This window comes from Aythya ferina (genome assembly GCF_964211825.1).
Source record: "Aythya ferina genome assembly, chromosome: 10".
Taxonomy (NCBI): Eukaryota; Metazoa; Chordata; class Aves; order Anseriformes; family Anatidae; genus Aythya; species Aythya ferina.
Window position 1 is genome coordinate 19,618,544 of NC_140306.1, and position 27,374 is coordinate 19,645,917.

Here is a 27,374-nt window from a genome sequence, read left to right on the forward strand (position 1 = left end):
CAGAGCTGCCTGCTCTGGGAAAGCTCCTTTAAAACACAGCGTGAGGGAATGGAAATGAGCGACTGCTCTGGTAAACACTGTTGGCATTTTTTTAATCTGTGAAGAATTATCCTATCATACGCTAATGTACATCAATTAACTTATAAGCACCTATGCAGGAAGGGGGCTGTCTTGTGCTTGTTTATGCAGCTTGCAGTGTTTAACTTGGTCCTTAATTGCAAGCCACCGGTTCCATAACATGCACAAAGAAATACACGTCCTCTGTAGCAGAAATGGGAACCCGAATTCTTTTGAAATCACTGGTAGCAAACATTTAAGAGTTAACTTAATAAATGTGAGTTTTTAAGTGTCTATTTTAGATTCCCAGCTACTTTCATCTCCTTCCTGCACAGCACTCATTTTCCTCCTGACAATAAATAATGTTTACATGAGCAATAAAGCCAACTCCAGGGGGTGCAACTGTCATAAACTAAGCACAGTCCCAGAGGGAACAGAGCCACAAATCTTACAAAAACAGCATGGGTGTTGTTTCCTTATCTTGTTGCGACTTTGCTGCTTCTTGTATTAGAGGCCTTAATAAATGACAGTGATCCAATGCTCCGGCACAGAGACAGTAAATGTACCCACCTGTGCCGTTGTTTCCCATGGCCATCAGTGTCCCCACGATCTCAAGGTTTTACTTTCCCCCGTTACACGTTGCTCAGATTGGCCCTGTCTGTAGGGCAGGGTAACTGGGCTCCCTTCTTACACAGTGTGTTTGCCCAGACATCGCAGGGCAGTTTATTTCACCCAGCAACTTGCAATCATATTGTAGTGTTTAAAGTCATATGATAACATTAAAACAATGGGGAGCTAAATCCTCTTTAATCCCCTTAATTGTTGAAATACAATTAACATAATCACAGAGATGCAGAATAGGGAGGAAATGCAAAATACCTGCAGGGAGGCAGCACCTTCACGTGTGTACCTTATCTGTTTTTAAAACCTCACCTCCCTGTGACCCTCCAGCCTTCCTGGGTCATCTACCTCATCACCATCCCTCAGTTCAAAGGTTTGCTTTGTTGCAAATTGCAGGGGATTTTTTTTTTTTTTTTTTTTTTTTTTACTATCTCACCTACAACGCATACACAGAACAAATTATCTCCATCCTCTTTATAAGAAGTTTTTTTTTTTTTTTTTTTTTTTTTATGTGCTGGAAATACCACATCCCACCTTGGTCTTCTTGTTCCTGTGTTACACACACAGGGTTCCCCTAGACTCTCCTCAGAAGCCCTGCTTCCTAAGCCTTTTATCATTGTGGGTTTCTCCTGGACTATTTGTTTACCTTCCATCATGATGGTGCAGAAAACCAGGCATGTTACCAGCAGACCAGAACACTTCTCTCGCACACCCACAGCTCTGTTTAAGCCTAGGTTGAGATTTGCCTTCTTTGCCAATCGATTCTTCAAACATTTGCCCTACGCTCTGTTGGGGTATGAGAGAGGCACCTTCCTTCTAGCACTTGTGGAGGTTCTCTACTCTCCCCTATTCAGGTCAGGCTTTTCAGTGAGGCCTGAACCAAAGCAGACATTAAGTGGTTGTCACCTCTGGGTCCATTTCTGCTTTTCACTTGCAATAAATTACCTGTAGTTTTACTCTGTTCCTGCCAGGGTGTTTTTTACTTCTTGCCTTTTATTTCCCCTGCTCGCTGTTACTCCTGTTACCTCCTACCTTTTTGATTTGACACTTTGCTCACCTCACTTCATGCTACTCCTCAGTTATTTGCCACATTTCCATTTTCTTCTGTAGTTTTTCCTCTCTCATTTTCATGTCCTCAGAGTTTCTCAGGCAGATGTATCAGGTTTTTGCTGTCCTCTGCACTGTGTTTGTCTGGCATGTCTCTTTAGCATGTCCCTGCTAGTGGCCGCCAGATCTCCTGTTCTCCATCCATCCAAGCTGCATAGATCCTCTACATTTGTTATTTAAGTATGCTGAAATTTCCCTTTTTGAAGTCCTTATGCAGCTGTTCTTCCTCCTTCTTTCCCTTAAAAACACGATGGCACTTATTTTCACATTCAGCCAAATGTCACTTTTGATTTTTAACACGTTTTCCCCTGCTGTCCTCCTTCCCACCATATTCACCGAGACACGTGCTAAATCTTGGCGGTTGTACACTTCTCCAGCAGAGAATGAGACAAATAAGATCACCTGCTGATTGGGATGGTTCTGTAACCTCCCTTCTGCCACCTCCTCCTAGCTGCAGTAGTGCCCAGCAGCCCCACTCCTCTGCTCTCCAGACGAAGGCTCCCATTAATGAGCCTCTCACCTTGTTCTGAACCTCAGCCAACACGTCGACCTTTTTGTTCTACCACGTCCCACCTGGGACAAGCTGTCATTTACTCTAATGAGATCCTAGCCCTATTGTTTGTCCCACAAGCACTTGTAACTCCACTAAGTCACACCTTTTGTCACATGTAAAGTCTTTACCTGCTTTGCATTTAATTCTAAGCCCTTTGTATAGCAGCATCTCATGTTTGGATGGTTTTCCCAGACCTTGTTCCTTTCTGCACTCCTTTCTCCTGTTTTGTTTTTGTTCTCCTCCACCTGTGGGCTGAGCCCACCCAGCCTTCATGCTCAAAGAGGACCCAGGAGCGTTTCCCTAAGGCTGGGGTCCAGCCTCTCACAACCCCTGAAAGCCCCACGCCAGCAGCAAGGCCGAGCAGAGCACAGGACGTGGATGTACCTCACCTCCTCACATCTCATTTCCCACTGGAGAGCACCCTGCAAAGGTCCCTAGCCATCCCCACCAGCGACTGCCTTGCACCCAGACTGGCTGTGGCACATCCCAAGGCTTCCTGACCTTGGGGCTTCCTCCCAGACTCCAAAAAGTGCGTCCCGTATCCCTTCTGCAGCACGCATGAAGAAGTGCATTGCACGACTAATGTACAGAACTGAGCTTGCTATGAACAAAATCAAGGCTCCTTCGCTGCAACTTCCACACAGCTGAGGGTAAGCACACTGACCCTCGCTGAGTATGGCCAGGATGGGATGGGGCATCGCTAGGCCTGCCAGCAACTACAGGAATTTGAATTTCAAAACTGAAACCTCAGAACTGAAAGCCCTAAGGGGATGCCTGAGTCATAGCAAGCAGGACAAACAATAAAACAATTACTGGGGCTTGCTGTAAGATCATGTTTCTGTCATGACAGGAACGTGACCATACACCTGATGGGGGGAGAATAAATAACAATTCAACCCGAACGAATACAACCATATTGCAGCTATAAGATACACACATGTGTGCATGTAAGCAGCAGAGTAAGAGCTGTATCAGCTACTTAACTACTCAAAACAGAAAAAAAAAAAACGAGAAAAAAAAAAAAACTAGGAGAAATACCTCACACAGCGAACGTACCGATAACAGGAAAGGAAGACACGTTTCCAAAAACCGCATTGTCCCTTTATTCAGTGCTACTCACGGCCATGCTGCAGGCATCGCTGAGCCCTGTGCGAGCGTCCTGACACCCCGTGCCTCCTGCTGCATGCAGCCGCCGCGTGCTGTGCTCGGCCGCAGCACTTGGCCCCACGTCGCCTTCCCACCTGCGCCACAGCTGCAGCGCGCCGTCAGGGCAGCACGAGCCATCGCTGCCCAGCAGTGGTGTCACCGGCAAGGTGGAGGGTCCTGCCGCAAGGCAAGGCACCCCTCTGTGTGCTGCACCTCCCGGACACGCCGGCGGGCTGGGGATGTGCCCGTACTGCACCCCACCTGCCACGGCCTCTGAATACGTAGAAGATAAATCAAACAATACGGCCTTCCTTATGCAAAGTACAGGGGGCTGTTAATTAAAAACAACATTTTATTGTAGTTCTAACATACTATTGTGTAAAAATATGGGGGATTTTTCTTCCTGAAATGTTTACAAAAACACAGGTTAAAAGAAGGTTGTAATTTTATGTGTAATTATCGTCAGTGACTTTGTATGAGGCAAAGATACAAACCGGCTACCATTTCTCTCTAGAGGTACAGAAGAACGATATGATGCTTTTGCCATTGTCACAATACACAGCACACTGCAGAGGATGGCTGCTGATGGCCAGCCTCAACATTCATTATTTTAGTTATATCAAACCTTGAAGTATTTCCATTAAATAACCATCTTGGAGTATATAAAACTTTCAGATTCAAATGAGTAGTTAGCTTTCTGCGTTGTCTTTAAGGCACGTTATTTCTATCCAAATTTCATTTTGGTCCAGAGAAGCAAGTGTATTTCAGACATCAGCTATCCAGGTATCTGACAGCTAGGCTTGTTGTATCTATCCTTGTGTCCATACACTTCAACCACGTGTATTGTATTCACTGCATGTCCTGCAGCACTGTGTCCTGGTACCACCTGTCTCGCAGGTGCGCTGCTGCTGTTGAACTGGTGCAGCTGAACGTTGTCTTTGCTACGCCCGGGGGCTGCGATGTCCCGAGTCCACTCCTCCTGGAATCTGTAAGCATGAAGGAAAAAAAAAGTTTATTTCAGTTTCCTTTGCTCTAACAAGAATACAGAACTTTCCAGCGTGTTTTATTTGCACATCAGGCATACAACAGCTTGTGCTATAACATACAGGCTCACTTCTTCCCCCATTAAAAACAGTAGGCAGCAATGGGGCAAATAATTGTCTCTCTGTACAAGCTGATGAAAAAGACTGGTGAGGTTGGTTTTATCTGCAGCTGGGGCAGATGTCATTTGTTTGCCATAGAACGAGTCCCTGGGTTCAGTTTAATGCTGTGCTACCTAGACAATATTACTAAGAGCCCTTGAATGCTGAGAGTGGTGCATAGGGAAAGTCCTTGCTTGGCTAGCAGGACACTGCTGGGAGCTCAGCGGGTGGCTGTGCCCGGGAGGGGTGGTTGTTCTCTGCAGAACTGCTAATGATGCCTGCACGGTGCTGCCATGCCTTGGCTCCTGCCAGCCCTCGCTGCTGCTGCTGGATGTGCCGGGCAGTGGCAGGGTCCCCGCGGCAGGGCCAGCCCAGCTCCAGCAGCTGACCCGAGGTGGCTCACCGAGGAGCCTACTGCTGGGTGCAGCGGCAGCCGCACACCCACGGCCAGCAGCCCGGGCTCACCCTGTCGCCTGTGAGCAGCTGTTCGGGAAGCGCAGCCTGCCTGCGGCATTTACTGGCTGCACAAAGGCAGCAGCGCTCACAGGAAGGGCTGTCGTGCTCACATATAGGAACCCAGAGACCCACAGGGGAACAGCAGAAAATAACGACGTAGCTACCAAATAACCACAGCCTTGCTGCTCTGGTACAGACACCGCAGACATATCGTTCTTGAAGAGGACAATAAATCTTGCTCTTCGCTGGAAAGCTGTATTACAAAACTATTTGGGGCACAAACTACACTCAGGTAGTGTAAAGACACCTTAAACTACCTCTGCTTTTGATGGGAGAAGGCACCACATCAGCACAGACACAACGTACCCGTGGTACCAAGGGGTGCCTGGGTTCGCAGGATTCACCCACCTGTGATTTGGACAACACAAAACTCATCTACCCATCAAAACAGTAACCTGGTGACATCTCACACTTTGCACTGACCACTGCACTGTTGTAACCTCTGCGTGCCAGCAAGCCCTCACGCGCCTTTGTGTCTGACAGCAGAACAACATCTGAGTTCCCCTGCGCTGCCTCATCTTCCACCAGGAAGAGCAGCTGTCTGCGGCAATGCTGACAGCCTTGGTGCCTAAAAGGAAGTCTTCTGACATACCCATGCTGTGCATATGGGTTCTTATACAGCAAGTAACTCCCTTCAGTCTTCTGGAGGTGGTAGTCAATAGTTACAAAACAAAAATCACATCAAAATATCATGTACAGGGAGATGAACCAGGACAAAGTTCTGCACAGGGTAGACGAACCAGGACAAAGTTCTGCACAGGGTAGCTATAAACCCCTGGCAATAGCCCTGCCAGGATTATATTTCAAGTTTAGGTATTCTGGTTATTGCACAATAAGTAAAGCTTACTCCTGCAGAATTCACCCCATTCCAGTGTCTCCTGTAAAGCTGTGCATCGTGGGGCTGCAGTTACCCGCAGCACACGACCAATGCAAACTGGCTGAGAGTGCATGAGGACAGCCGTGCTCCTGGCCAAGCAGCCCGCTCCTTCCAGACCACAAACTGGTAAGCTGCCCACGGGTTGAAACAGGTCTAGGATGAGATGACGGCAGGCACTCTGCTCTCACTGCTGCATTCAGATGCACCACACAAACACGAGGCTTAACTACTTCGTCTAGGAGCCTCAAGTTAAAAGCAAGAAGATAAACAGGGAGAAGATCTCTTCAAGCAGTGTTTGAACCCTACAACCAATGGAGGGACGGTGAATTCAGTGGGGTTCTAGCTAGCAGAGGCTGAGGAGAGCTAAGCAAAGGGATGCAGAATTGAGAGGGGACAGATGAAGGTGCAGGGCTCCCCCCTGCACACACAACTGTCAGACCAACAGCGGCTCCAGCTGCTGCTTCCACCCCCAGCAGCGTCCTGGGCTTTATCCAGGGACAGAGGAAACGTGGCCTCTTCCTACCACCTCCATTCTCCTTAAGGCCAGCTTCCAGCTGGGCTACTCCAAACCATCACAGTAAGCGGACCAGAAGTCCTCCCTGTGCTCTTACCTGGAAACATAAGTCCCTACAAGAACACCATATGCTGAATTTCCTATCTAGATTCTTGATACTTTACATTTGACAAGGATGGATGCAAGCGGCTTAGATAGAGGAGTGAGGCTTTCTTGGTTTGGTCGTTCTACTTTCTTTTTCACTGTATTTTTATTTCTACTATGTTAAGCAAACAGGAAACGTGTCCTGTAGCTCCTGAACAACTTAAGAAAGTACACTGTGAAGACACCTTGGTGGTGGGTGTACACAGTGACACTGGTACAACTGGGAGGGGAAATAAAGACAGATCTCCTGTCTGGGGAGACAAGCAGCCACCACACTGTCTGCCAGCGGTTTTAGGAGATCCACAAGGACCTCGCAAGGGGCTGGGAAGCTGATCCTAGCCCTCAGGGAAATGCTGTGAGCGGGACAGCCAAGCAGTGGGGCCATGGCAGTGCTGCCTGGTGCTGGCGCCAGCTTCGAGAAGAGATTTTTACACTGGAGGTTGGGAGGGGGGTTGTTTTTGCTGTATGCCTCGTGACTTTGTACAGTACTCTGGGGTAATAACGGAATCATTAGGAAAACAATAATAGCAGCTTTATTGAAAGCACATGGTGCTGGGCACACACCCTCCCCACTCATGGCAGTGGCAATTAAGACTGAAATTCAGAAATAGGTCACATTTAGCAGCTAGCTATCCTGCCTTTTGTGACAGGGCCCCAAGATGAAACCACAGCTCACTTCCTCTGCCTGGTGCTTCTTTGAAATAGGTGTGTCAGGAGGTGCTGGAGGATTCCAGCCTCTGAAAGCTGGGCGAAGCACAAAGCGCAGGAATAACAGATGTTGGGAAAATGAGTAGAGAAGCTCAGGGTGGGACAACTTCCAAGGGCAGGGATCTACAGAAAGGGCTTGAAAAGGAAACCTGTCCCTCTGCTGTGCCTTCGCCAGCTGGGTGTCCTCCCCTCCCCTCCTCAGTGCCATGCAGTCACCCCTCTTCTGCAGGGAACCAAACCAAACGCAGCACCCACGCTTCGCAGCCTTTCACTGCATGCTCCATGGAGCACAATTAATATCAATTAACATCAGTCCCCCACCTCTTCCTGCAGCAGCTGAGGAGCCCGCTGGTGGCTCTCCACAACCGGAGCCGTGCAGCAGAGCGGGGAGGGCCACATCCACGGCAGCGCAGGCTGACGAGGACGCCCTGCACACACCCTGAGCCATCTCGTGCACACCACGTCTTCGGGCAGCGGGACCTGTGGGGCTGAGCTCGGCATGCCTGGGCTTTCAGACAAACCTGAGCAATTCCTGACAGCAAGGCTGATCATAAAAGAAAACAGTGATTTTCTGGAGGGAGGGAGGGGTCTGGCCCTCAGGTAAACAGCCAACCTTCAAGTATAGCGAAGTATATAGCAACTATAGATAAATCAGTTTCCTCAGGAAAACACACTTTTTGCTGCCACGTACCCTGAAGGACTTTGAAAAACAAACAATGCAGGAACACAGCATCTTGAAATGCCAGAATAAAAAAAATATTTTCTTTACAAGAGATGTTGTAAAGGCCTGGAAACAGAAGCAGACATCACATCCGTCTAGACTGCGGGTATGCCAGACACAAAGTGTGGGGGTAACCCACACGTGGTTACCCCAACCATGGGCCCAGGTGGGAGCTCAGCTGCCCCTGCTGGGCTCAGAGGGGAAAAACTGAGCACAGAGCTGTCTCTATGTGCCACCAGAGTTGTCAGGACACAGCACAGAGAATTCAGGCAGAACCAGAGATCCAGCTGTGTGTGTAGGGGAAAGGCTTGATGACCTTTCACAAGGCAAAGGTCTCTTCAGCCAGGCCCACAGCATTTGGACTTCTACTATGAAATTGAACCCACTGAAGATACAACCCAGTAGGAACTCCAAAAGCCTTCTGTAGCATTGCTAGATGCAGCAGATGCCTTTGGGGACCTCAAACCATCTTGCAAAGCTTGTAAGCTGCTATTGTAGATGGTTTGCTCCCGTGGTTCTTCCCCTGCTGCATCTTCCAGAGCTACAACTCCTGCTGGGGAGCTTTGACAGTCATTCTGGCTGGTCTGGTGGTGTTCTTTTTTCTTTTTTTTTCTTGTTCTACTTTTGTTTTCCATCAAGCTTTGCAGCAGTTTGTCTCTCAGTATGGGCCTTCCTTCAAGTGTCGTCCCCTTTCACTGCGGTAAACCCACACAAGGCTATCCTGCAAGTGAAAGGTCATCAGCTCCCTCAGCTTGCTAATCTCTTCTGTTCATGTGTTCAGAGGGGAAGAGCAGCTGGGAAAGTGCCCTCAGGGGGCAGAGGGAAAGGTGGGAATGTGGCCATGTATTATTCCCCCGCTTGTCCATGCTTCTAGAGGTCCTTTGGCCTGCAGCCACACTCCTAAGCAAGCCTGGGCACACAGTAACGTTATTTAGAGCAACATCAGTTTCTGATTTGCGCCTCCCATGCAACCCCTCATAAAAGGTAGTGGAAAACTTCAACCATTATAGTCACTAAAATCAAAAGGAAAAAGAAAATGCACTTTGTTTTACTGTGGAGGCCAAAGCTATGAGCTAATTTCACCAACTCCACGTATGGATTCTTGGACTGACTCAAACGCCAGGCTGCCTCTCCTAAGAGCACGTTGGCTTTTTTTTTGGTTCATTTTTAGTTTTGCAAAATCTTTTCACTTGGACATCTTTGTTGTTGGACTGCCCTTACTTGCTTTTTGCCAGGTACACTGGTAATGCAGCTTGTAGTCAGAAAGGACTCTGGTACAAGAATTTCAGATACTAAAAATACCTTCTGTGGGAGAATATACTAGCCTGCTTCTCTGCAGAAGACATTTTTTCTTCCTGATAATAAGCTCCAGCTGTAGTGGATATCTGAAAGGAGGACTTTAAACCTACTGAGACATGGGCTTTTCCATTTGACTCACTCCTGCACTCAGATCACTACTTCATAGAGAATGTTTTATAACTTGGCCTAGAGCTGTGTAAAATAATTCACCTCAGCATAGCCCAAATCTTGAATGCATGGCTTCTTCCAAATGCTTCCACACCAGGGAAAAAAAAAAAAATCACCGAATTTCTTTGCTGCTCTTTAGATGTATTTTTGAGCTGGGCTAGTTTCTTTCTGGTTGTCCTCTTAGCTGACAGAAGATGAAAAGGAGTCAGTCTCCAGTTAAATTCAGCTCTTCCAAAGCGTGGAAAATACCGGACCATCAACTCTCCCTTGCAAAATAACAGCACAGCCCTGAGTCAAGAGGCCTAGCCCAGCACAGGTCACAGGCCTGCTATGCTGAAAAAGCAAAGAAAAGAGAGGCCTCCCTAGGTGTGGCCATTTCTTACCGTAATTAGGAAGTTGACAGAAACTGAAACAAGTTCTCTCTGCTTTTTCTTACTACTACTTCTAAGCATTTCTCCTGGGACAGCTGTCTTTCTCATGTGCAGATGAACAATCGTGCTATGGCACAAGCAGCGTCTGTGTTTTTAGTGGCTGTGGATGCCAAACGCAGTTTGCTCTCACCATGGTTTTGTTAGATGGGGCACATTTTCGTGACTCCTCACAGAGGCAGGGCTAGCACTGCTTGCTTCATGGAAGAGGGGCAGCTGCTGTTTCAAGCTGCCGAACTTCTCTGCCTTAGCGCAGGCAGGGGATTGCAGGGATGACCTTGTCCAAGGGGACAGCTACACACAGCCCAGGGCAGCAGTATGCTAGGGTGACTCCACTCTTCTTATCGACACTGGTGTCTTTAATATTCCCCCTTGCTGATGTTCACCTCCCTCTCTCAGGCACCATGAGCAGCTGGCACAGAGGCAGGACAGCGCCATTAGGCTCCTCGTTACTGACATGCTGCCTGTGCTGTGACGAGGCAGAGGACTGATGGCCCTGGCAGCCTCCTTGCCCACTGAGGTGTTTGCTGGGGATGGAGAAGGACTGCTTTTCTCAGGCAGTGCTTGCCCAGGTGAACTATCCCAGAGAAAGATTCTGTGGGTTCATTTTGGGAAGGAAAAATATTTTTTCATTAGAAAAGAACTTACTCAAAGCCAACATTTACTGCTTAGGAACATACCAATTTCAAAAAGCCTCTTAAATCCAGAATGGCATTTCACGTGCTAGCTCCTAGCAATACCAAATGTCCCTGTGAGACCCATGGTGACCGTCTAATCCAAAGCAGACGTGATGCTATCTGCTGTTTTGAGGAAGGTCTCTCACTTTGGATGAACTACTTAAACAATCCTGCTTTTGTTCTCACACAGAACTGGGAAGACTTAAATTTTAACATGCTAGAGGCTGCAGAACACGATCCTGATTTTAGACTTCTCTCTGGCTGCACCCTTGCTGGGCGAGCTGCTCCTGGTACAGCCGGTGGTGACGAGCCCTGCCTCTGCCTCGCCACCTCCCGGGACTGCTCCACAGGCTGCCGGGCACTGCTCTCCTCTGGCTACGGGCACAGAGCTGCAGCTAATCTCCCTCCCGGAGCTGACAGACCCTTTCCTCAAGCTAATCTGTCTCCAGCCCCTGCAACCCGCAGCAACCTGCTATCTCTGTTCCAGGCTCCAAACATCTGAGAAGCAACGCGGGGTAAAACACGTCCCTCCCAGCAGTCCTGCACCTTGTAGCTTGCCGTTCGCTACTCAATGTTAGTTAACTATTCAAACATTATAAAAGAGTAAACATGCTGTAAATGCTTGCAGCTCCTGCATGTAAGAGCTTCTGCTACAATTTGATTTTTTTAAATCTCCTTATGGTTCCTTATATCCACTCCAAAGAGGTGGCATCCACAGAGACTACGCCGTAATGATCCCAGGTACTCATGGACATATTTCTCAGCATTTTAAAGCAATTTGTTCATGCACCCAAGAAGCCAGAATGGGGTTCATTATAATTACAGTAGTTGTCATTAAAATTCAATGTTTCCCAGCAAAACTACATATTCATCACATTTGTTCCAAGCTTCAAACACAAGGGGGAAAAGGACCTCATTTCATGTCAGGCAGGCCCAGAACAACGCACTGGAGCCTCTGCTGTCCAACAGCTGGGCTCCTGTATTATTTATAACTTTTGTGTCAGCATTCTGGATCTCTGATATGGCACCTCATTACAGTCAAAATTATCTCATCAGCAAACGAAGGCATCACTTTAACAGATTATAGTGTTTTACTCCTTACTCTATAAAACATAACCAATGCCTTACCTGCCTGGAAGAACTGGCTTTTTATTTTATTTATTCCTACAGTATTTTTGTAGAGTGGCAAACCAAGATGTTACAGTTAGTCCCTAGACCTATTTCAATTAAATCTGAAAGGCAGCATAACCTACATCCTTGTCTAGCCAAAAATAGGCAGAGACACACTCAAGAGGGTTTTCTTCAAGGGTGGAGGCATTCCCAACTCTTCTAGATCAAAGCAGCACAACAACCTTCTGCACAGAAGGGAAATGCCATGGTAAAAACGGCGTCACTCGCTGATCCTCCGCCTGCCCTTCCGGGGCGAGGAGCCCAGTGCCACATCGCCCACCATGACCCAGAGACATCCTGGCAGCCCTCAGGAAAATGGCAGGCTGACAAGTGGCGGCCTCCCATCCTTCTTAGTGCAGCTCCTTACGAGAAAAACAAAGCAGGATTCCCAACTCCACTAGAGGCCTAGCAGTATGTTGCACAAATTCCTCCAGGTGTCTGAAACATTAGCACAAGTTAAATTACCTTTCGGTTTGTTCATGACCATGTACGCACACTTCAGTTCCTAGACAATATATTTAAGTTTTCTTCTGGGCTCGCTTGCCCTCGTACTTGCTGTGTTTTCCAACCACGCCAAATGCCTTTGCCCACTGCCCCGGACAATGCAGGCCGTAAGACCGCGGCACTGCACACACAGGTAGGAAACGCCTCAGACAGAGGCTGCCAACAGCGTGCTTCCCGTTAAATGGAGAAAGGCACCACAGAAATAACTGGGCAGTAAACATCTCTCAGGCCAGCAGTCCTCACAGCACGAGCTCCACCTGCCCCATGCCGTCCTGCTGCTGGCAGCAGGGCCCGGGCACCCAATGGGGAGACCTGGCCTGATGGCTATGCACAGAAATGAAGCCTTGCAAGCGAAGCACAGAGCTGACAGACCACCTGCCATCTTCCAGATGTGGCATGAGAGGCAACAGCATAATTTCCTGTGCACTTATGTGTATTTAACAGAATTAAACAGCAGAAATGAACACCTTCACTAACCCTGATTAAATAGATCTTATTTGGGTGAAGAAAGGAAGTGTGGCATGAACAGATAACAGGTCACGCTTGTTCCTAGAGTGATTCCAAGACAGTTTTATTAAGTCTGTAACAGCTGAAATGCCATTTTTATCTCTGATTAGAAGCAGCTTCCACTCTGTGGAGGACTATGCTAGACTGTGGGCTCTGGTGTACACAGCCTGATACACCAGCTCTTCTGGCTGATTTTTGCTCTAGCTAGCGATTTGCCAGGATCACAGCACCTCTGCACCACGAAGTCCAGCAGGTCTTGATTAACAATGGCTCTTGTGTACCAGAAGGGTGGTAATGCACACCGGTGCTGAACGCGGCATCTGCATTGTTCCGTGCCGGAAAACCAAAGAGCTCACAGGAGCTTTATCCTCCTGCCCTCTGCATTTTCCCACTGGAGAGCTATACGCTCTCCATTTCTCTAAAGAAATGATAAAATTGTTGACATCTGGCCCCAGAGAAGCTGCTTATCCAGAAGAATTGTATATTCCCTGCTACTTTCAGTTAAGATGTACAGTATTAGGTAAACATAATACAACAGCTTCTGCCCTGTGGAGTGGTGCAGATAAGAGCCAGAAGGAGCTTGAGGCTCTAGCAGAGCACTCACCCCTGTGGACAGCCCTCTGTAAGTTTATCCATTTTATTTTAAAAGCAGATTATACTTTTACAAAGCATTTGCATTGTAACAGATTGAAGTTGCCCAAAATTAAAAGTTGCATCCTGAATCTTCTGAAAACTGTCTAGGTTATAATCATCATTTAATTAGGTTTATACATCTTTCGAAGTCACCCAAAGCTAGGAGTTGATTAAACAGCCATCAGACTTCTGTGTAAATGCTCCATTTGAATATAATTTCCAGCTGCACTGTGACATGGAAGTAGTTTTATAATTTGCACAAAGTTGTTTTCAGCAGGTAACCATTGCAAATCACAGTTACTGCTGTACATAAAAGCTGTACAAGCAAGCAGTGAATTAAAAATAAACAAGGATGCACATGATGATGAAGCAGAACTCAAAGGGCATCAAAAACACAACGGCATGTATTTATATGGATGGTAATAGCAAAACAGTGATTAGAATTTGACACGCATTCATTTTTCTATTTTTCATTTGTTAGCAACAACACATCTGGACACAGAGAGATTTTGAACAAAATGTATGTCTGCTCACCATGAATGCATCCATGCTACAGGGTGCACATCTTTTCAGCTTGGCCATTTCTTTGCCACACGGTCAAGGTTCTCACCCTGGTGGCATTTATGCTGCAGCTGCACCCAGCAGCTGAGGATCCCATTGTGCTTGTCCTGGACACACTGATAATGAAATATTTCTCCAGGGAGCTCTCACAGTCACTGAGGGACCGACACTAGCACTCGGTGCTCACCTTGGGCTGCAGCACAGCCCCAGCTGCCCTGGCTAGCTCCTCTCTTAAGGCTCTTAGGCAAGCTGGCACCTTGATGCCACGCAACAGCAATGCCCAGCGACTTACCTGCTACAGTTTAGCATCAACTTAACAAAGCCAATTAAAAGCCTCTCTCTCCTTAATCTGGCACAACCTTCTCTGCAGACAAGACTTCACCAAGCACCAGTGAAAGACAACAGGCAGGTGAAAGAAGCTAAGTGCTGAGTGGAGGTCACGCTCAGCTTTTCTGCCATGCCACCTTTGGGTAACTCCCACAGGGCAGGCAAGTTCAAAGAAACCCCTTCGGTTTGCCCCAGTGAGCAAACCCTGCCTGCACTAACAAAGCACACAAGGCAGCAGAGCCTGCCCCAAGCACAGCTGCCCCCAGCGCACACCCTGGCTGTACATGGCAGCACATCCTCCCCAGGGGCAGTCCCCTCAATGCATCATTGACAAAACCCAAACGTTCTTCAAACTCATTCAAACCCAGTACATTTTAAAAGCCTTACCTGTAGAAGCCTTGGTTATCATATGCCATGTTAGTCATGTCATCAAATACAGATTTATTCCTAAGTTTCTTGTTGTTGTTGTTGTTATTTCTTCCTTTATAACCAAAGTAAGCAGCTTGCATGTTCTCTAGTTCTTCAGTTCTGAGCTGGTACCACAGCTGCATATCTCTGTGAATAAAGCGAAGGGTAAAACACAGTACTGCAATAAACAACTACATATCTGAGCTTTTATCTGACCACAGCCCTCATTCACCAGAGTTTAAATCTAAACCTGTGTCTACTGAGGACAGCATTTAAATACCCACTGAACTTCAAGTGCAAGCCAATTTTTCAGAAACTTAGATATCTCCTTCCCTTAAGGGACAGTGTGTCTTAAATAACATGAATATTGTTCTGTAAAATTGTGTTCTTTTAAGTATTATCTAGCATTCCTCAAAAATAAAATAAACAAAAAAACAAACAAAAAAAGCCAACAAAAACACCATCAACAAAGAGCAATTGTCTTACAAGCACCTGTGGATAGTTCAAAGGAACAAAACCCCAGTAATTAAATCTATTTGACTCAGTTGTTTATGTTTTGTTTTTTTTCAATAATACAGAAAGTCACTTCAGGAATGGTCTTGTGTCAACGTTCTTTATAGACACCTTTATCAGTGACACCACACCAGGCCAGATCCTGTTGTACATGAAGAGACTACAGAGCATTATCTTCTTATGAAATAAATTATTGGGAAAAAAATATTTTCTGTGAATTTTTGCAGCAGTGCCATTCCAAAGGATTCAAAAATCACCAGGCAGGTTTAACAGATGAACTGGAGGAAGTAATTACTGCCTTTGTTAAGGGTAGGGCTTGTTCGGTTGCCTTCAGAATTTTCTTCTGGATATGCTCAAGGTACTTCTCACGCTGCGCACTACAGCTCTGGGTTTAAAAAAAATCACAATTGCTTTTCTTGTTTTTAAAAGAAGTCTAAGATTCACACAGTCACAGACATTCACACTAGCTGTTGGGACAAGATTAAGATGGTTGGAACAAGACTCTGAGAGTTGGCAATGCTGATTTTCACGTCTTTTCTGTCCTCTCGGGATGCAGTTCTGCTTCTACCAAAGAAAACGGGCACTACACTTGTGCAGCAGGACAAGCTCTGTGGGGAGGCCGCGTTATGTGAGGATGTTCAGAAGCTTTTGTCCATTGTCTCTCCAAATGCAGGGTACAGCACAGGATGGCATGTCCTGCTGGCACTTCAAAGATCATCAGATATCTTAGAAGACAGGCTTCTAGGCAGAGGTGACCTTTTTTAATAGGTCTACTAACAGAGCCCCAAAAAAGCATACAGGCAGACTTCAAAGCCAAAGGCCAACTGAGGACGCCTTCCCTGCTCCGCAGGAACGGACTGCCTTTCTGTCGGAGGGGGTCTAAGAGACACTTCCTTAACCAGCCCCCTCCCAAGTGTCCTCAGCTTGTATCATCAGACCTGCAGCTTCTTTTCAGATTAGGAAATGCTTTGTGCATCCAGAAGCTGGTCCACATTTTCCAACTACATCAGCTGACCTGAAACAAGAGATTGTCTGTACGTGCAGACCCTCACTTGCCCAAGCTCCCAGACCCTCCTGGCCGCAGTGAGGCGAACACCGCAGGCAGGTCATCTGGCATTTGGGTGCACAGGCTGCAAGCTGAGAAAGTTTTGTGCCAGGATGCGATACTCTTTCTCACATAACACAGTTTCTGTATGATCTCAGTTGTTTTCTAACAGCGGGCCAAACCACACAGCTCCTGCCATGCTTCCACAGAGCACTGCAGCACCACAGCCAGTCCTGCACCGCTGGCTCAAGGGACAGGAGGAAGGACAGAGGGCAGCAGTGAACTGAGAAGCCTGCAGCAAAGAGAATCATTTTATGCCCTGATGACAGAACTGGGTCAAAATGTCCAGTGTAAAGGTCTTTTCCTTTTGTAAGAAAGAAATACCAAGACTTCAAAGTCATGTGAATGGCTAATTTTTGACAAAACTTCATTTAAAATAAATGAAGAATGAGGACTTTGATATGAACAGTCTTATCAAACAGAAAAGCAGCAATTCTACAAGAGTCAGTCATCCCTTTCATTTCAAAAATTATTTCATGCTGTCAGTGAAAACTTAATACTAGGAATGACACCAAAAGACTTTTTTGCCGTGCAAAATCCTTTCAAGGGGAATAGAAAGTCTGTATTTTGGTTACAGTCAGATTTTGAAATTACAGAATTTCCCCCCAAAGAGAAAGTCTGGCTCCCACACAGCTTTAGATAAAACACAGCCTGGAGCACAGAGACCTTCACTTGTGCCTTCCTCAATCTCTCTCTACTTCACCGCTGCCTCACCTCAATTCAAACACTTATTGGGAACAAAAGGTGGTCAAAAATCAACAAAAGTGCAGCTTACTGGCTTGAGATGGGGTGCAGCCATCCCACTGAACTACATGAAATTTGGGGAACAGTGAGCTGGAAAAGTGAGAGGGAAATAAGAAGGAGGAGTATGAAGAAAACTTCGTGCAGCACATGAGTTTGAGTGGATGCTCTCATGAACTACTGCTGCTTGGCTTCAGCGATGGTCCCTCCATCACCCTTCACACTGAGTTTTTATAAAGGACTGGATGAGTGAGTTTTACTTCTTCCCTTGCCTGTTTGTAATTCTGCCCAGTGTCTTGTGCTTCGAGCCATATGACAAAATCCTATGTCTTTCCTTTCCAGCACTCGTTTGTCGCATCTTTGTGACAGCTCTAAGTAGATTTTGCAGATGGTGAGGGCTTTGATGGTTTTGACATACGTTGATTAAATTTCCCAGCAGAGTTCAACAAAAGCAAAGGAAAAAAGGAAAGAGAGGGAAGAAAAGAAGGGAAAATACAGCCAAACCTAAATAATTCAAGGCGAGAAAGATTGGGACAGCAAATCAGACTTGTACATTCAGTTCCTGCATAATTTTGGGTAAATCCAGATTTGCCCAGGCCCACTTAAGTCATTCAATATTAACAGAAATTAGGTGCCTAAATAGTCTTGAATTCTAAGCCTTTCTACACATACAGTCTAATCTATAAATGAAGAATTTGAAGTAATTAATATCACTGTAGTGTTGTAAGCATCAAGCCCTGAAATGGAACTTTAAAGTTCCCTGCTCTCACAGCAATGGGGTCCACATGATGTACACATCTTAATGACAGTTTTAAAAGCCTTTTCTTGACGTACCTTTCAGTCCTCCTCCTTTCATTTTTCTTCACACACTTGATGAGACAACAGGTTAAAAAAGCCATAGACATCAGCAGAATGATGGCACAGCTCACGATGGAGGCAATCACTGCGACCTTAAATCCAAAAGTCTCATATTTTGATATGGCTGCAGCAAACCAAACACAAAAGCACATTTCTGAGGTCAGCATGTTTATCCCTCTCTCTCGCATTTTCATTAAACCATGCTGAAACCTATCTGTTTCACACTTCTGCTAATAATAGTTTAGTGAGGATTTTCACCTCAGTATATGTTATCAAAGTATCTTGGCTTCAACTTAAAGCTATGCAGGCCTTAAATTGGGCTATTTAAAAATCCCCTGTTTATAAGCCGCTAATGAATTGTTCACAAGTATTTTAGCACTGCAATTAATTAAACACAATGCCTTTAGCACTGCAGTAGCTAAAAAGCACAACTTCATCAGTATATCAAATGCAGATGAGCTGCCAGACTCTTTTAATCAATGGTTAACAAGGAGTGGAGCCGCAAGCTCAAATACTGAAAAGGGTATGTTGGTTTAAAGAAGCCCTTTATAACAAGAATGGCTCTGTACTATGATTATCCTATTTGGCAGGCAGTGACCAAACACACCAAGTCTTCCTCTGCTCGGGGAAGGATAGCAGATGGAAGGAAGGGTATCTGTAGGGCTCCATGTTCACAGTGATCTGACGCTGGAAATGAATTATCCAGACAAAAGGAGGAGTGGGAATGTGGTGTGGCACAGCTAATGCAGATCTCTGCCAACTCATTCTGAGCACTAAACCTTATCTTGCTTCAAAACTCGTCTAGTTCTTCCAACAACACGAATACCAGCTCCAGGAACGGTTCAGCGGAGCTCCACACAAAGCTTTCTGCTGCAGCAGCTTCTCAAGGGGAGGATTTCTCTCATTTCTTTAATGGGGTCACTTAAACCAGAGATAAGAATAGCTGCGTTTCAGAAGGACTGATAAGTGTGTAAGAGAGCTACCCAACTACCAATGATTTTAAATGATACACAGTCTGAGATACAGACTGAGCTTCTCAATTCAAACACCACAAAGCTTAGAGGTACCATGTATTAGAGTTTTCCTAGAGTCTGCTTCTAGTCAAATTACTAAGAAGGAGCACAGCATGAAAGGTAGGCAATGCTGTTGCCTTTCAAACAATATTTGTTAATACGGTAACTTTCCCATGCAGTTGCCCACAGGCAGCAACCTAAAATTGTTCAAAAATATCATTGTGTTTCTTTCACAGCAAACCTTCAGAAAAGCATGCCAGCGGATTAGACGGTTTGCAAATATGTTTGCAGATTGGTTGGCCATATCTGCACATTTTTTAAAGAAGAACAGCCACGGAGCGACGCTTATTCTGGATGCAACACTACTGGAGGCAGTGACGTAAGGCCAGGCATAAATCTGACAGTCTTTTCTGTGTCATGATAATTGATGATGTCAGAACACATTTGGAGTGCAATTACAGTCAAGAGGGGCAACTTTGAAGGAAATTGAATTTGTCTTTTTCCTTGTGCAGATGTCTAGAATTAATCCTCACGTTGCAGGAGATACGTGGGACAAAATAAATACACGGTGGCCTGGAGGGACTGGAAATTGTTTAGGAAGACCCTTACGCTTGCAGGAGGGCACGCCTGCTGTCCACTGGGTCCCGTTCCCTTTCCACACACAGGTGATGACGCCTGGCCCCTCCAGCTGGTGCTCGGCTGAGCACTGGAAGGCGATGACCGTCCCCACCGCGGTGCCGTTGCCGTGAATGATCTCCAGTGTGCCAAGCTGGGGAGGAAATATGCGGCTGCACTGCCCTGCAGAATGAAAACAAAGCAAAACAATGCAACACAAGAGCCACAAGCGAAGGCTCACCTCAATTTAAATCAGTCCAAGTTGCTGGGTAAAACAAAGAGCACACCTCTGGCAGGGCAGCGCTGCCTGCTCTGCCAAGCACCAGCCCAAGGCCAAAACCCCATCAGCGCCATTCAGCAGTCCCGCTGTTCTCATCCCAGCACAAAGGGAGCTGTACTCATCCTGCAACAGTATCTACTTAGTCTGTTACATACTAGAAATTTAAAAAGCAAAAAAAAAAAAAAACCAAAAACCCAAAACAACAACAAAAAAAAACCACCAAACTTACTCTATGAGTAGCCTGGTCACCTACTGATTCCCATCTTGCTTGACTCCAAGTGTTAATAAGCACTCAGGCTGGCATCTTCCATGCAGGGAATATTCATAACACAGCCTCCCTATGCAGCCTTCCCAGGATCCAATGGCCTGATCACATACTTCAGCCTTCCAGCCTCCTTGGTAGCACCTTTTCACAACCCTCCAGCACCTCCCTATCTCTGGAGCACCTCTGCTGACCTCAGCTGAAATGAGCCACCACGTTCAAGGGACATTGTACAGGGAGGTCACAGAGAGTCAGATGTGCACCTACAGCATGGTTACATACATCTCCAATTTCAAGTTACAAGTTCTGCTTTATCCTTCATTTGTAGTACATTTTTCTTCCTTAGGCTTTTCTCTATTTTTTTTTTTTTTGCAGTTCATGCAGCTGTTCTTTGAGCCATGAGCTGTTCTCTTCTCGGCAACCTATTGTCAGCCACTAGCTTTATACATTGAGCTTTATTGCCAAAATATTCATTAATTCACATTAATTTTTAACATAAATTTTAATGATCACTCATTAAGACAACAGATAATATCCTGCTATACTTCAACGACAATAACACTCATGTTTTCTCTGTTCCTGTGCACTGACAGAAGCTGGGAAAGGCTTTATATACCCCTTTTTAACAGTTACTAAATAGCAGCACTGCTTCTGCATCAGAATCCAAGCTCCTTATCTTTCAGCAGGCTTCCAGATGACTTCAGCAGGGCCACAGGCAGAGGCAATGGGATGGCACTTGCGAGGCCAGGGTTGCAAGCACCATGGTGGCACACACACACAGAAGAGAAGGGAAAATATGCTTTCTGCACGTACAAGTAAAAAGAAATTTAGAGCTTTAATAGCCTCCTTAAGAGCACTTGGACAGAACTACATGTTGATATCAAATCTATTTCCATTTTCATAGCAAAAACCCCTCCAGTCATTAATTAACATTAAGCTGATCCAATCAAGCTGCAGGAGACAGCCTTACTGCCCATCTTCAGTCTATGCTCAAAAAACCCAACTCCCTGGAAAAAAAGGAACCAAGGGAATCTCAGTGAAAGACCAAACAAAAGCCACAGTGACAATTACTTGTCCAATCTACTAAGTAAATATGCACTGAGCATTAGATTTTAAAAACATGCCTTCCGTAATTCCATGCAGATTATTTCTGTTCGTTTTGCCACCTCTTTCCATCCCTTGCCACAGCAGCAATTTGCCTCAACAAGAGCAAATATTTTCTGTCATTTCCCTTGATCTCCTGTCCTCCCCTCCCACATCTGATTCTTGGGACACGTGAGGTGTGTCACCTGCACAATCCTGCTCCTCACTTCAGCACATTACAAGTTCAGGCTTTCCTTTCCACCTGGATCACTCAGACACTTGCCGCTAAAAGCCATCGGCATAAGCTGCAAAGTACCTACCTCTTTGCATTTTACAGTTTCAATGCTATTTTTAGGTACCCGATCACATACTTAGAGTTCATGTCAGTGACACTTCTAGCTGCAAGAGATGCAGAGGGTATTTCAGAGCCAAATCTGAATCAAACTGCATTTGCTTAGCCTCCTAAGCAGCCCTCATTAGACTCTTTCAGTAGATTTGCCAGTTTACCTAGAATCATTATTCAGCCTCTTCTCTGGAAGGGACAGATAACCTAGCACTCAACTGTTTCCTTCAGGACATATTTCATTTAATCCAGTGTTAACCACTCTGAGTGATAGGTGCAGCTGTATCTGGTGCAGGTGCTCTTTGCCCTCTCCTGCATTGTCCTTGCCCATAATGGTACACATAGAGTGATTAAAACCTCCAGATGTCAGTGACCTTGTCTGCATTATTCATGAGCCATGGATTTTAAAATATTTTCTTCACTTGAGCACTACAAAGATTTCCAGCTTTTCTTTAGCCAATGTCCCATTAAGCCGTGGCTATTTCCTTGCTTTGGCTGGGATGTAAGAGCATTATATCATCCTCAGGTGACATTCCTGGATGGATGTAATTGAGGCAGTAACTTCAAGACTCCTCTGATAACGTCTAATAAGAGACACAATTTTGAAAGCTTCTATAGCTGGATTTACACAGGTCCTTAGCCAAAAGTTCATCAACTGTATTTCAAGTATCTGCATTTGGCTGTAGAATAAATACCATTTCTTCTTCTTCTTCGAGCTTTTCAACATAATTCCTTCCCACCAAAGTCTAAACATTAAAGGCTTCACTACTTTCTCCTTTTTATAAGAGCTTTTATTGAAATGCATACATGGATTTTTGCTACTATGAGTTTGTGAATCTTATCCAAGTTCAGATTTAACATCTCTGGATCAGATTTGCCCTAATTTTCATCAGCAAGTCTTCTAATAATTAATTTGTAAGACCTGCTTGTAAGCTCCAGCATCCCTTGCTGTTAAGGATCTACATGTATAAAGCTCTTGAGGTTCCTCATTGCATTCACTTTTCTGCTAGGTTAATTTTACGGTTTCATTTGCAGAAAGCAATTGTTTCAGTGAGCTTCCATCCTCATATAAGCAGATGTGCTGTATAGGTTTATCCTTTGAATACTCTTCAGGCATATGTATTTGACCAAACCTACCACAATCAGGACTTTTTGTTTTCAGCTGAGGCCCTCGTTTGAGGCTGCTGAAGTAAAACACAAGTACATGTACTGCATAAACACTTGTGCTGGCCAGATTTATAGTTGGATTTATAATTATTTTCTAAACGTCTAGAAAAATATCACGTTCAGGTCTTGGGTTGCAGTAACTCTTAGTGTATAGTAATGTAATACTGAGAAAACAAATATTGCTCATGCAGCTTTTGCAATAGCTGCATCTCAAATCCAACAGATTCACACTTGGCAGCCAGCACCTAAAGCTGGGAGGAATGCATGAGGCATTGTCTATCAGCCATTTGTGAGTAGTTTACAATAAACATCAAAATTAATGATGTGTTTAGTTTTGATTAGCTTCATGGCATCACTCCTAGATTTGATACATGTCTCCAGAACCCAGCTCCCACTACTCCTAAGGTGTTCACCTTCAGGCTGTGCTCTGCTTGCATTCTCAGATCCTGGCTACTACTCCTAAGCACAAGAAGAAAACTCATTTGCTGATACAACCCTATGAAGCAAAGGCTGAAAATCATTTTTCAATTTTGAACTCCAGCAGAAGCTGTGAAGACTCCTGCTTCTTCATTTGACTCGCTGAAAAGCATTCATGAAACACCTCATCCACACCACGCACCACGCCAACGCACAGCTTCAGCTGGGCTGAGCCGAGACCACCAGCAGCCATCCATCGGCCAGCGTGGCTGAGGGTACCAGGAGCCAAATGCCTCAGAGGTACTTGTGCATCTTGTACAGCAAGAGCTGATTTCTTAGCTTAACTTCACACTAAGAGGATACCCAGCATTTGAAAAGAATCTCAGTCTGCTGCTGCTGTCTGACAGCACAGAAGGGCATTGGCTGTAGCAAATAAACACATTATTTCCTATAACAAATAACTGCCCCCAAAGTCAAAACATTGAAGAGGAGCCTACTCTATAAATTCTTAATTCACACAAGTCACTGAGTCCAGAAAAAGCCAAATACATAATTTCCAAGCACTGAAAAACAGAGAGCAATGTAAGAATTAAGACACAATAATCCAAAATATCTCTTCTCATGCATAGCCAGGATTATCTGTATTACAAAATCGATTTGTCAGGAAGAGTTACCATATGGTTTCATTGCCAGCAAGCTGCAGATTTATGTTTTGCTGATAAGGAAACAGAAATGAAAGAGTAAGTAAAGCACGCTTGCCCATTGTAGATTTCCTGTGTTCCTTCTCCCTCCCTACAGCAAAACACAGAAAATGAAAATCAAATACATTGCATAAATACATGCCAAAATGATCTAAAACATAGCAGTAATTACCTGAAAGCATTTTGTCAAGATAGCCAGCCGCTGTTTGTGCAGAAATAGAGACATCCACGACTTTGCCTCATTATTCCCATACACACGTAACTCAAGCTTTTGTGTTGCTTATTGTTGACTATTTAATGCAACTAAAACATGCTGTAATAGCCAGATGCCAGAAAGAGACAGAACATTAGGTTCTACAAACCCTGAAGAAAACAAACAGGCTGATGATATTATTTCTGCAAGTCTATTTCCTTACAAAAGCATGCTTTAGAAATTACTGTCCCCGAAGTCACAGGCATGATGTTCAACATCCGCAGCGAGCTCACAGAAGAGCTCTTGGAAGAGCTCGCTATGTCAAAAGGAAAGAAAAAAAAAAAAAAAAAAAGCAGTTAGAACCAGGATGCGAAATAAAGCAGCCTTTCCCCCTCAGCCAGCAGCATGCCGCCCGCCTGTGCTGCCCAGGAGCCCTGCCAGGGCTGCGCTCCCAGCTGTGTGAGGTGCTGCAGCAACGTGCTGCCACGAGGAGCTTATCCTGCCCCTAGCAGATTCAGACACTGGCACAGCTTTTTGAGAACTTGCTGTTAAAGGTAACCCCAACCCGGCAGTGACAGTGGGGACCCCAGGCTTTGGAAGCTGCACAGTTTGCAGCAGCCCCTTCATCATGCTGCAGGCACCGGGCAGCGCGTCCCCAGGGCTCCCTGCCCGTCCCACAGAGCGACCTGCTTCAGCGACTGCTAACAGAATCTCACGTCAGCAAGCTCTGAGATGGAGCGACCTGCCCTTTCCCATCTATTTCTCTGTTTTGTGAGAGTCGTGTTTAAAAGGGAGCTGCTGGAAGCTGTTACACACCTGGAGGATGCCCCTCAGGTGGGCAGGGCCAGGCTCAGTTCCGTGTTCATGGCTTGGTAGTGCCTGGGCCCAGCTGCAGCCACAGGGGTGGGTGGCCCTGGGGTGGGCATCCCCAGGGCACATTCTCAGCACAGGCCTGCCAAGGGACCAGCACAACCGCAACAGCAAGGTGCCTGCAGGAGGCATCTGTCTCTCAGGACACAGGCCAAAAAGAAACACAACTGTTAGCAATACATGGGCCCTGCATCTGCCCGACTTCATCATTTCCAAATTAAAATACTTAATATAAATTATTTTGGTTTTCTACTGGAAAATTAATTTTAAATTTGTGAAAGGGGGAAACCAATTGCTGTTCATTCTCACAGGCCACCATCACCCACACATGGAAATGCTTTTTTGAAAAAGTTTGTTGTCCCGTTGATGAAGAGTTTCCACACAGAGGAAGCAGGAAAGGATTTGAAGAAAGCTTCTCATGGCTGCATTCACACCTTGGTACTCAGAGAGGTGCCTGCCCACACTTGTGTTGTGGCGGTTAAATGAGGCTCTGCAGCATGACAGGACAGGGGCACCCACCAGCGGGGCCTGGTGGGAGGAACAAGGGACACCAGAAGTGCTGAGCCATTTCTGGGTTCTGAAGCCATTTTGGTTTGGATCCCATCCTGCTGCACCTCACCTCTGACTGCACGCAGCGGGCAGTAAATCACTAAATCACCTTTCCAACAGTGCTGAGGTTGAGCAGGCGCTGGTGCTTTCCCATGCAGCTGAGAGCAGCAGGATGCCTCCACTCCCTTAATGAAGGGCTGCCAATTAGTTAATACAGCTAATATACCTATGACTATATTAGCTGCAATCCAGGTCTGACAACACACAGGAACATATTGACCGCTACGCAGCTCCTGACAACTCAGGGTGCCCTTTGGCAGAGAGGAGATGGTGAAGCCTACCTCAGGGTCTTGTCATGCCTAAGGGAGCAAAAATCACCAGACAGCAGCAAACGTTTGGCTTCTGCCTCTGAGCAAGACCCTTGCAATGCACTCTGGCAGTCTCACACCTGCATCCTGCAGAACCCTGCACAGGCAGGTCCACATCTAAGCCAGACAAATTTGGTTCATCCCCATTTACAATATCCAGCCTTTTTCTTTCCTCCTTCACTCCCTCCCAGCATTTTTCATCTGGCTTTTTTGCCACTCGATGTAGCAAACAAGCCACGGTGAGATTTAGGAGTCAGCACTAACCATGTCGCAGTTCTGCTCTGAAATACTCCCCGTCTACAGGGGCTGCCAGCAATTTTAATCCATGCAAAATCCAAGTCACATATCACTGAGATGCTAGATTAGGGTTTGCTGACAACATGCACAATCTGCTCATATTTCCAACAGAAATAATGTGTAGGATTGGTGTAAAGTGGTTCTTGTTTGTGTATGGCATGGTGCTCTTTTAAGAGAGGATTTGTTCCAGTCACTGGACTGCCATCTCCATCATTGATTTTTTTTTGCCAATTTATGTCAAAGTCAGGTTATTCTCATCTGTAGATTTTACCCTGGGATCTAGCAACAAAGAGGATACTGAGTATGTTTCTTATGGGAACGATTAATTGAGAAATAAGAACTCAATGAAAAATGAGGTATTTGACGAAGTCCCCAGTAAAACAAGAACAGATGGGTTTTCTGCATTTTATTAGTCTGTTTACCAACAGCACTGGAAAAGTAGGTTATAACACTTCTGAAAAGTTAATATTGCAACTTTCAAGAATGGGAAGGATCCATTAAACCTAAAATAAATTCAAAGCATTCATCCATTTACCTCTTCACCATTACTTCTATATTTAAAAAATTAGATAAAATAATAATTAAAAAACAAACAAACAAAATAAAACAACAAAAAAAAAAACCACAAGCATCCCCTATAGAGCACACCAGAGTTATGTCTCAATGGAAGCAGTTCCCAAATAAAGATGACCCATGGAAGCACTGCCAGCAGCTGCTTTTGTGGCCAATTGTTTAGCGAAGGAGCTAATATTGCTGATGGGCTCCCCCTTTGTCATTCCAAAGCAGATAATAAATAAATGATGCATTTGCACAATGCACAGTTTGTGGCCTTGTTTCTAAAATAAAGGTCCAATGGAGAATAAAATTAAGAGGAATAATTTGAAACAAGCTATTCGGTTGCGCTCCAGCCTAGACCCTGACTGCACCCAGGCAGACCCAGTGGGGCAGCCCAAAGCCCCCACGTCTGGGCACAAGGGGTCTGCTCCTCACTGTGCTCATCTCCCAGGTCCAACAACCCCGCTTCTTGTGGAATAAGTGCTGGTATTTACAAGGACCAAAGTCCCCACGCCCCGCTCTGCTGCCTTGGCCCCGCTGTCCCCAGCCAGGCTCAGAGCCTCGTCCTTGCTGGCAAGGTGTTTCTGAGGGAGCAGTGGGCTGGAGAAGCCTGTAGGTTTATATTTTCAACTTGCTTCATTACTTTTGCCCAGTGC

General features: G+C 45.6%; 1 protein-coding gene across 6 annotated transcripts in view; it reads right to left on the reverse strand.

The window, feature by feature from the left end:
- Nucleotides 1-3,816: 3,816 nt before the first annotated feature.
- The window catches only part of SUSD3 (sushi domain containing 3), a 69,353-nt gene continuing 45,795 nt past the window's right edge, over nucleotides 3,817-27,374 (reverse strand). For 5 of the 6 annotated variants that reach the window (XM_084530475.1, XM_084530476.1, XM_084530472.1 and 2 more), the window contains 4 exons: nucleotides 19,628-19,816; nucleotides 17,982-18,129; nucleotides 14,768-14,935; nucleotides 3,817-4,470 (listed from right to left, as the gene is read on the reverse strand). In XM_084530475.1, coding sequence (XP_084386601.1) covers nucleotides 4,260-4,470; nucleotides 14,768-14,935; nucleotides 17,982-18,129; nucleotides 19,628-19,816 — 716 coding nt within the window. In that variant the 3' untranslated portion in view covers nucleotides 3,817-4,259. Of the gene's footprint in view, nucleotides 4,471-11,807; nucleotides 12,287-14,767; nucleotides 14,936-17,981; nucleotides 18,130-19,627; nucleotides 19,817-27,374 lie in introns of those variants that run through there. The other variant, XM_084530477.1, reaches the window with a different exon arrangement.